The 11,676-nt window shown below is 38.6% G+C and overlaps 1 protein-coding gene across 1 annotated transcript; it reads left to right on the forward strand.

Annotated features, from left to right (window-relative positions):
* The first annotated feature begins 9,040 nt into the window (after positions 1 to 9,040).
* LOC119900496 (transcription factor jun-D-like) lies at positions 9,041 to 11,109 on the forward strand. Its single transcript, XM_038715502.1, has one exon. The coding sequence runs from the start codon at positions 9,106 to 9,108 to the stop codon at positions 10,150 to 10,152; it is 1,047 nt and encodes a 348-aa protein (XP_038571430.1). The 5' UTR covers positions 9,041 to 9,105; the 3' UTR covers positions 10,153 to 11,109.
* Positions 11,110 to 11,676: the final 567 nt, after the last annotated feature.

Below are 11,676 nucleotides of genomic sequence, written 5' to 3' on the forward strand. Positions count from 1 at the left end.
TCGAGTTCCCTCGAAGGGGAACGAGACACTGCGTCGGCCTGCCGCACCTCTCTCCCCGCCTGAAGCGCCTGCTTCATACCTGCTAATGATGAGTGTGTACAGGTGTGCTTTATACTCCTCCGGTTATTCCATCACACCTTACCGTTCTAGCAACAAGCCAATAGGATTGGAGTGATTTCATTCACGTTCAGACCTGCTTCGCCTAGAGGCGTTCCCATAGTGTCGTAACCGACGCAGTGTCTCGTTCCCCTTCTCGAGGAACCAGGCTTACATACGTAACCCGAGACATTCTCCCATTAGCGCTGCTCTGCTCCACACCACTGCTGGATGTGCCCTCCTGATGTGGGTGTGGTTGTGGTTATCCCACCTGAAAACCATAGACTATATATTAAAAAAAACTGAAAACAGACTAACAAATCTCTTTCCCATTTACACAAGACACAAGACACAAGAAGGTAATTATGACATAATAAAAACATTACAATTGATGAGCTACAACAGAACATATGATATGATAGGCCTACATTAAATAAAGTAGATACTTTATATTCTTTAACCTTGCACATAGTAAAATAGGTAAACAGATTTTAATTAATTTCTAAAAAGAGCATGTAAAAAAGAACTTGTATTGAATTGATAGGCTATTCTGTTATCAGTCAAAAACCATGTCATGTAAAAGGAGAAGGCGTCAAATGGTAGACATTTGGTGCAAGATGAATGGTATGAAAATAAAACCGTATCCTTCATAATAAAAGAAAGTTTCAGTTGTTCATTTTCCTTTTCTTTAGGCAAGAAGAGCATAAACACTAATTAACACATTTATTTTGATTATTACAATTAGTTTTAGTCTTAGTCAGATCAAAATATTTTTCAAATCACACACGCTGTTTACGAACAGCATATCCAAGGTGAGCAGCTATGTGACTACAATAAAATCAGAGTAAGAATGAATAGCGCTGTTTGGAATTAAAGTGCAGTGGCCACATTCTGCTGCCATAAACATATTTTAATAGCTTTGTATCTATATGATGTGCATACAGCTTTAATTTTACATTCAGGGAATGTTCTCTAAATGTTCTCTAAAGGTTTTTTAAATAACCCCTTGAAGGTTATCTGTTTTCTGGGCAACATATCCTTATACCTAAACGACAAAATAGCTTGATGGGATGTTAGCTTATTGTACAGTCACTAAATTAGGCAATCTTAAAGGCAAGTTGAAACCAGGAGACTTCCTGTTCATAGGAGCAGTAAATACGATGATCAACAACATTTACAGTATAGCAGGTAAATTTTGACCTAGATATAAACCCAAAACAATTGTGATCCTAGCATTGATCCCTGGGGTACATCATTATATACTGCAGTAAACTGGAAGTGATGCCTTCAATTTGTGCAAACTGCACTGATGAGTAAGATTATAAAATGTACAGACAAAACAATACTGAACCCTTCATGTGACACAGTATATCATAAATCTGTGTATGCTATCAACACATGTCAGTATGGGGAATGTAGAGTATTCAAATGACCTGACTCGCATGTCTTTGGACTGTGGGATGAGAACTTTAAAAAAATAAACCACTGAGCCAATGTACCGTTTCAGTCCGGATGTGGCAGGTCAACTTGTTGTCCTCCCACATTCACTGCAGAGTTTTCATTATCTTTTAAGAGACATACAGTGTATATTTATAACAGGAGGAACATGTGGCTATAAAATCCTGTCTTCTCCTCAAATTAAAAGTATGTCTTTGTGGTTACATTTAGTGTTACACCAAAAACTAAGGCTCAAGGGTGAAATTGAGACAGAAAGAACATTTTCCACAAAAGGTCATTTACATTTCTCTGTTTCATAGTCTGATTGGAAAATAGATGGAAATCACCATTTGAGATTAATGAGACACATTGCATAACACTTCTGTCACTAATATCACTCACACATTGGGAAGAGATATTGTTGCTTCTGTGGGACTGTTAGATTGTTGTAGCAGCAAAACAATAACAATAAATACATTCATATAAGATTTGAATCGTTTTACATTACTGTAAAAAAATAACAAGCGGTACGCAAGATAAGCAAGCCAGTATAGCAATGACTACACTCTCAGTAACAAACTTTGGAAAAAGACAGAATGTTACATAAGCAACGTACTACATACATGTAATAAAATAATAATATATGGAGTAAGGTTATATTAAAATATAAATTCGTAAATATGGGATAACATTAGGGTGTAATGTTCCCCTCATGGCAGAAAAACACACACTACTGTAACAGTAACATAAAAAATATCAATCAAATATCGGATGCTTTTGTCTGTTTTTCTACAGCAGATCATGTTAAACCATGAAAAGGTGTAGGCCTGGTGAGGTTTTGTGGTTAAGTGTGTGAAATTGTCACTGTGTGTGTGTGTGCGTGTGTGGGCACAGGTGTGTTTTGTAAAAACCACCAGCACACATACACATGCACATACACACACACACACACACACACACACACACACACACACACACTGTCACTCCTTGCATGGGGTTCCTACATCCTCTATGGAACTTCACCTACACTTTGAAACTACGTCATCAGGCCCACTGGAGGAGGTTAGTGTACATGTAATACATGTGACACAAATACATACGTTCCCCTGCTTGTCAGGATTGTTATTTAATTATTTACTACTGAACTACAGTACAAAACAAAAAACAAATCTCAATATCAAAGACTTCCTCAAATTAACTGATTTAATTAACCAGTTTTTACCTCACACCTGGCCAGTGTGACACCTGACACCTTCACTGGCAGACTGACAGTTTGGGAAAATTACAAAAAAATATCATACACAGTTCCTCAGTTTGGAGAGTGGTGTGGGGGGAGGATGGAAGTGCTGCTGAAGGAAATGACATCTATATGGTTTTGTTTGACATCTGTTTCATTTTTGAGCACACATGCCCACACAAAGTTACATACCTGGCACTCTAACGTTACGACATTTATTTAGTAGTCTGCTTTGACAGGATGCTGAACACAACATTTAATAACTTCCATGAAAGCTTGCCAAACTAGTTGCTATAGCAAAACAACATAACACTTCACTTATGCGTTGGATTTCATTAGCTTTCAAACCACACATTGGCTTCACAAGAAATTCATATGTGAAGATGAAAGTAAGCCAACCGTTCAAGTATCTGTTTCACAAGAGAAGATGAATGCTTGTTTCTATAATTATCTTCAAAGGGTCCTTATCTGCTCTAATACCTTCCATTAATCACACATAACGTGCATGTCCAAACCACACATCAAACACATGTTGCTTAATACAGTGCAATATGTTCATGATCTCTTTTGGGCTCTGGCACAGTGGAAATTCCAACAACCAATCGATGCCAAGCTTTCCTGACAGCTCATCACTCTGTGCCTTGACTTGCAGCATTAACCCACAGCCACTGATGACAAAGGATTGCTTGATGCCTGGGTTTACTCCTCAGCTCACGTTGACTTGTGTTTGAGGAATTTAAAACATCATTTAGCTGTCATATGACGCACTGTTACATTATGACACACTAAAAGGCTATTTGGTGTTTTTATCTGGCAATCTTTATGATATCGTGTCAGGAATCTTTGTTCCAACAAGGTTAGTGTCATATTGAATGGAGAGGGAACGTTTTTTTTCTATATAGCCATACAGGTATCTTGGTGGTGACTGTTGGTGACCACTCTCAAGTTTTTGAAAATGATTTCCTACCTGCCAAGCAGTATGTGGTTAAATTTATTTTGGTACTTGTGTAAATCAGCTGGATCTGAAACTTTCTTGAGATACTGTACTGTCAATATTCATCATCTGTAACAGTTTTGTGGTATGGCTTTAAACAACTGTCAGTTAAGTTGGTCAGAACACATCTTTGGTCGGGAAATAAATATGTTAACAACTTGACAATTGAATGCATTACCATGAAATTCATATCAGGAAGTGAATTGTTTTATTTTTGTTTTGTTTGAATGATAGGTTACTTCTCTACTGCCATTGCATCATTCCTATTCAAATTTAAAAGTCTAGTTTGCAATTTAATCTTGAAATTAGGTTGCATATTGTCTGCCAGTTTGAAAATGGACACACAAGAGAAAAATCTAATTTTGATTTGAATAAATTCTACATCTTAAAATGTTTCTCTGTAATTTTTTATCCTAAGTGTTGTCTAATGCACACCTGCTCGACAGATGCAAAGGAAAATGAAATATTGCAAAAGAAAATGTTAATTAGTTATTGCTGCCTTCTTGTGTGCCATGTATAAACATGTTGTTGGTTTATATTGTAAATGCGATAGGCAACAAAGGTCTGTGGTGTAAAACATTTGTATTTCTAATGAAGTCAGTACTGACTTTGTGCAGGAATGCAACTTTTTCTCTTAGTGCATTTCCTACTGCAAAGTGGCTGTACAATGGATTCTGATACTGATTGGTAAATTATGATTTTTTCATAGTTTAAAATCATTAGGAAAATTTTCCTCATACTCAAAACCCTCAAAACAAATTCTTCTTCCATAGGTTTCAACAGGGATTGTTTTACCAAAGGCTAAATACACTGCTTCTGTTGATTTTATACATTGATAAATGAATATTTCCCCAAATGTGGGGAAGTATTTGACCTGACAATTACATGTTAAGACAAATTAAAATAATTGTAAAAAACAAATAAATTTGAAATTCATCAACACCTATGAACAATTATAATAAGAGTGGGCACAACTTCAGTGTCCAGAAACTTGACACTTGTCATGGTTAACTCTATGTTAATGTGTTTTGCTTACACTGTATTGTATGGTGTGTTATAGGGAAAGGAGAATGAAAGAATGTGATGTGTGCGTGTGTGTGCGTGTGTGTGTGTGTGTTTGTGCGTGTGTGTGTGTGTGTGCTACATCCTTTTCCAGCTACCACCTTTCTCGACTGCAGGCTCAGCACCCCCACTCTCCCTGCACAGATACTTTTAGACAAAAATATCTGTCCTCTGTTGGTTTACTCCCCCCACCTACATTTCCGCCACAGCTAGATCTGACATCACAGGGCCCATCATGTGATCCACCCACAAAGCTTTGCAGTGATGGACCTGTGACGCACATAGGCCTACCTCTTCTATGTAACCCTTTACAAACCAGAGCACTGTTTGTTAATGAAAAAATGCACAAAACTAAAATGATAAGGGAGGAAACCAAACACAGACTTGTCACATTAGTTTGTCACATCGAAAGAACAATTCATCTGCAAAGTTCAGTAACTTTGTTATTTATAAATACCTGATGAAACAGGGATTTTATATGAATGAATAGAAGTGCTATAAAATAAGCAGGAGGTAAAATCCTGATAAAATGTACAAACCTTGGGCAAACAGAGTTTCCACATTATTCATGGAGAACAAATCTCCTTAAATTAGACTATATATTTAACACTCTAGTAAATTGTGATAGCAATTGTTAAAGGAGAAATTAAAATATTTTAATTAGAAATGGAAAATGGAAACTATTGAGGGGAAACTGATCATGTGGCCTTTTCATTGGATGGGTGTGAGACCAGATCCAACTAAAAAAAACAGCCACTTGAAACTGTTAAATGACCACAGGAAGTGTTGAAATTAGTTTCAGATCTCCTATTTCTGATGGGCAGTAATACCAAGTGCCTTGGCTGAGGGCATAAAACAGAAGTAAGCAGTAAGACATAAACTTTTTTTTCTTGACCACACAGATGAATGAAAATAACAACTCCATGTGTCCAAAATCATAGTCTGTAGTTTAGCGATAATCATTCTTACATTAAATAAAAGAATTTTATTTGTGGAAAATGTAAACAAGACATGTACCTGTCAATACTCACCATGACATCATAAAAATCTTAACAGAAGGTCAATTTACTTTTTTTCCCTCCAGAGCTTTCAATCATATGTGGCTGCCTTCTTCAGCAGATGTTCAGTTTATACAGAGAACATAGAATAAAATAGCCTATATCTATAACTATAAGCATGACTGAAATTCATATCCCCATTAACATCACAATGTGTTGTCTGTCAGTGACTTAAAGAGGCTAAACAAAATTCATATTTGTTGTTTTTCAAGATAAATATTTGGAAAGTAGTATCTGGTTTTGCTGAGTTTGTGCTAACTTAGGGAGTGTAGGAAGACAAAAGAAGCTATATTTAATAGGGATGGGCACGTTACCATTAATTATTTACAACAATTATTTTATCGCTCATTAAAGGGGCTGTTTCAAGTATTTCAATGAAATTAATCAAAATTTCATTGCCTTATTGTATTGTCAACGGGCCATAAAACAACCGGCTCACAGCAAAACACAGACTCCATGGATACAAAATAACAATAATGGTTTATGTTGCTGAAGCCCATCAGACCACACAGATTCAGATGATGTCGAGTAAAAACAAAGTGAGCATTAGTAAAGCTGGAGAAACACAGAGAAAGTCATGTTAGCTCGCTAACGCCGAGCAGTTGCTAATGTTTCCCGGTGCAAATTTATATTGCTTTCCACATTACTTCACCAACTAAGACAACCCATGTTACTTTCCTGTGTACCACTGTTGATTTAGCCAATATTATGTAGCCGCAGTTCTAGGACAGTAGTTCTTTTGCGACAGCACAATCTAGTGGAGTGGTGGTGGTAATGCACAGCAACAAGAAGGAGGTTAACCTTGTCTGCCAGCTGTTGTAGGGTTAACCGGTCGACATGCATATAATCCATAACTTTGGTTTAGGCACACACTTGGTGATGGTTGTGGTAAGGGTAATTAGCTTTTGGGGGCTGTCAAACATAGCTAGCTGGCTGGTTAGCCGTATCAAAGTAAACAAGGGTCCAAGAAATGCAGTTCCGGTCCTAGCTACATACTACTCGATTTAGCCTGCAAGAAAGGATGTTGCTCACTGGCTCTGAATACACATACAGTCAATCCAGTCACAGGAGGGGTGGGATGTTGATCAGCCAGCAAATCACCCACCCAAACAAGCAGCGGAGGGATGCTTTGGCAGACTACGCTGGATGCAGTGTGTGGGAGAAGTAGATCAACAAAAGCAAGACAAGCGATCAAATGCCATGGCGAACACTGCATGCTAATTAGTTTTGGGGAAGATGTTGGTCTTAGGAATGTTCTTAAAATCACAACGCAGTCGCTTGGCCCCATAGGGTTGTTCTTTGCTCCGGTGATCAGACAGGAGACACGTCTGCGACTAAACGGCAGGCGCTCTATGAAGAGTAACCTGGTAAAAAGCACCTTATTTGTTTAAAGGGTCTGCAAACAACTGTGTTTTGGGAAAACCCACTAAAACCATCTCTCAGCTAGTGGTTAAAGGGAAAACCAGGCTTTCTAAATGTAAAAATCAACATCTGCAGTTCATGTACAACACACATTGTAGGTACTGTATGTGTACTGCTATTGCCTGTAACTTTGAGGTTAGATTTAATTGCACTTGTACAATTTCTGTTTTATTATATTCTTATTTTCAGGGGGATCAATACAGGGTAAACCAGCAATCTATATAGCTAGAATAAGTGAAAACACCCGTGTGGGTGTGCAGGTACCTTATTATACAGGCCAGTATTAAGTAATGTGTACAGTATACAGTATTTTGTGTATCTTACTGTTTCATATTAATTTTTAACAGTGTAGCAAAAACACTTTTTTTATTCACCAAAACAAAATGTTTCCTATGGGTGATGTACATGTACTATGTGTTGTGATGTTTTTAGTTTTTAACAGTTTCCATAAAGACTCAAGGGATCTGCAGTTTCTAATAATAAATGTTTCTAGCCAATACGGCCTATCTCTAAGTAAATAAATAAATACAAACAATGGTGGTATAAAATAACAAATATAGAGGAGACTGGGGGCAATTGTAACATCTCAAATTGCACCAATCAGAAATGAGACAGAACCATGAAACTCATTATGCACGCTCTCTGTGGACATCGCTCTGCCTGCCGAAGGACATGCCAATAAGACATACTTATCAAAGTTTTTCTGCCAAGACTCATTTTTGAGCTATGAAAGTAATTCTTTTCATCTACAGTATTTTTCTCATACTGCCTTGACCATTAATGTCTATGAATTTAAATTGGTCTTTTTTTGAGGACCATTTTGTTGTCTAACATTTGATATCTTTGTCAAATATTATAACATTGGCATTAGCAGGGTAGCTTGTCATGTGGTGGTACAGTTGGGGGCAATTGTAACACTGTGTTACAATTGACCCAGGAACCAAATAGTGTCCGGCTTAGAAAGAATATCATATATATATATGATATATATATATAATATGTGTTTTTGCAGCATAGTCCAATAGTTGAATCTTTGGCATTTTCATTGAACAGCGTTCAATTCCCACCAAGAGCCAATTGCTCATGCTTTATCTTCAATGTCTACTAATGAGAAGACATCTTAACTTTAAATACTCAGAGCCATTAACAGCCCTGTAAGTACTGTGATAATAATCTATCAACATATTTATCAAGAGATCAACATTATTTTGATTTTTGTAATAGTAGCATAGAATTTAAGCTCAATATAGAAAATAATAGACAATACTATCTTTCTAATAATGTCAGAAAAGTGTTTTCAATTTAAACATTTATGTGTGTGAATGACCTTTAGCTTACTTTTCTATGTATACTGTATACTGTATATTACAATTGCCCCCATTTGCTGTTACAATCGCCCCTGCATGTGTTTGAATCAATATTGTGACTTTAACATTGCTTGTAAAAACATTTGATGACTGTTAACAAGTAAAACACCAATACAAGTTACTTCTATAAAAATTGTGTCCAATTAGTTCAAGACGTTTTTGAGAGATGACAAAGAAACCACAAATTGTTACAATTGCCCCCTTTCTCCCCTACTTAAATATGAATGAACATAACCGAAAAACAGCATCTTTTCAGAAAGATTGATCAAAGAAACACTACATGTTATAACACTAAAACACATTATTTCATCTGTTTTAAGGACCTGAACGAGACGCAGAGTGAGATGTCTCTGCCGTCTCCTCCTCTCTTTATTCAAATAAAAATCTGGAAAACGTAATATCTGCCCAGTGCGCGCGCTCTAGTGTGACATAATGGAACGTGCGAGCCCAGAAAAGCTCGAGGCTGTGCGCGCGGGCACACAGTACACTCAGATCCTGCTCGAGAGCAGAAGCCTGCCGACGGTTCCAGTGAAGCGTTGCCAATATTTTTTTACTTTACAATATTATTTAAACACAAGATATTTTACGCTACGGTTTATTTGTCTGAGGTTATGGAAAGAATTCCGTTCTGAGGGAGTGCCGAGCTTTACGACTTTGACGACGGAAGAAATAATGATGAAGAGCCTGGCAGACAACGCAGACCTCAAACCGCATCTCCGTGATGCCGAGAGCATCCTCAGCGCCCCGGAGCTGGGGCTGCTCAAACTGGCCTCCCCGGAGCTGGAGAGGCTTATCATCCAGTCCAACGGAATGGTCACCACGACACCCACCAGCCCCCAGTTCCTCTACCCGAAGACGGTAACGGACGAGCAGGAGTTCGCCGAGGGCTTCGTGAAGGCGCTGGAGGATCTACACAAGCAGAACCAGCTGAACGGAACCGGGCAGACGAACAACAACTTGGAGATTAGCGCCAACATCGCCCCGGTCACCGTCCATCCGGATCTACCGGTATATACGAACTTGAACAGTTATGGCAGCGGGCCACTGGAAACCACTGTCAACTACTCCACAGACACGGTCCCTTTCCCGCCTCCTCCATCGCATAATTTAGGGGCAGCCCCGCAGCAGCCGGAGCTCTCCCGGGTCCAGCCGCTGAAGGAGGAGCCTCAGACCGTCCCCGACGTTCAGAGCTTCGGGGAGAGCCCGCCGCTTTCTCCCATCGACATGGACTCACAGGACCGCATGAAAGCCGAGAGGAAGAGGCTCAGGAACCGGATTGCAGCGTCCAAGTGTCGGATGCGCAAACTGGAGCGGATCTCCAGGCTGGAGGACAAGGTCAAAACGCTGAAAAGCCAGAACAACGAACTGGCATCAACGGCCGGCCTGCTGAGGGAGCAAGTGGCCCAGCTGAAACAGAAAGTAATCACCCATGTCAACAGCGGCTGCCAGCTGCTGACACGCGAGGTTCAAGTGCACTAGGTGGGGGTAGGAAGGGTGTGTGGGGTCAGCAGCCCCTAAGCTTCATGGACTTTGTTAGGCTATAGCGTAGCCCAGATGTGTGCCGTTCCAAGTGGAATGAATACCAGGCTAAATTAGACATTGAGCACCGACAAAAGGTGAACATACCTGGTAAAACACGATTTAATATTGCTTTTTAAGTAAAGCAATTTCCAGAACCCTAATTGCTCCACAGTAGTCTGGCGAGCACGCATCACTATTAATCATTGGATTTTAAAATCAATGATCGCCAGTTGATTAATTGGATTTATGCCGAAATGAAGAGCATTTGCCTGTAATATGTTCGATGTATGAAATCATGTTCTACCTCGTAAATATGTTTACTGGCGAACAAGGCAGCATTAAACTGCGTTTTTTTAAATGGAATTTGGCCACTGGCTAACCTGATGAGAGAACGAGGCACTTATTGAGGCTTTATGCTCAACTTTAATGACAGACTGCACATATATCGATTTTTCCCCTTGTAAACATGTTTACAGACTGTCTATACATGGACCAAACGGATTTACAGCATTTCTACAGAAATATGCACATTTGTGACTCTCAATAGGCCTACAGTCTATGAGGAATTAGCTGTAAGAAAACTGCATATGCCTACGCCCACATTTGTAAGAGATAATCTACGTAATATGGACTATTTACAGTATTTCTGTAGGGAACAATTTGCATGTTGTTGACGTACTCGAATGTTGCCCTGCACTGTGTCAAAGGGCGTAATTTCTCAGCAATTATTATCTTTAACATTTGCAAACACAATGTATTTATCTATTTTTTAATCCACCCTTTTTCAATGTGTTCTTGTTTTAATGTGAAAAGTAAACGTTTTTGTTGCACTGACTGTTCTTGCCACAGTTATGTGGCTGTATGCCGCTGTGTTCTGAATTAAATGCTGCTCGGCAATAAACACTGTTTCCTCCATTTTGGCCAAACTGTCATATTTACATACATGTTGGAAAAAACATAAGTCTAAGCCAGTGTGTGCAACAATAAACCAGCTGTTGATGGGAAATGAATGGTATAGGCCTCCACAGATGTTGTTATATTCAGTGTTATGAAGATATTCCTCTAAGAATTAGTTTTGTCTTACATTGCACATTGTTTTTTAGAATAATATGGAAAATCGTACAGGGATGCTTTTAATTAAGTTATATTGAATAATATAAAGACAGAAAGAAATTAAATTGTGGGTTATATGGCAGCGCCAACACAACATTATAGTGATTTTTATAATGGATCACTCAATTTAAATATTTTTATTAGGATTATATTTATAGTTTCTCCTCTGATGGCGACTAAATGAATGAAGTGTGTTTTGTAATCAGTATCTTATCCCTGCTGTCTTTCTCCCTCTGCTGGTTAATTAGGAAATTACAAATTAGGTTGCAGCACTAATGGTTGGACGGACATTTGGGTGAATATGTTGACAGTTTCTGACATCCGGAAGGACATTGAAGAACTCCAGGATGTCCACAGCAGAATTAGGAC

The sequence above is a fragment of the Micropterus salmoides genome, unplaced genomic scaffold, assembly GCF_014851395.1.
Source record: "Micropterus salmoides isolate LMB-PRFRI ecotype aquatic unplaced genomic scaffold, ASM1485139v1 Ms_hic_scaffold_13, whole genome shotgun sequence".
Lineage (NCBI taxonomy): Eukaryota > Metazoa > Chordata > Actinopteri > Centrarchiformes > Centrarchidae > Micropterus > Micropterus salmoides.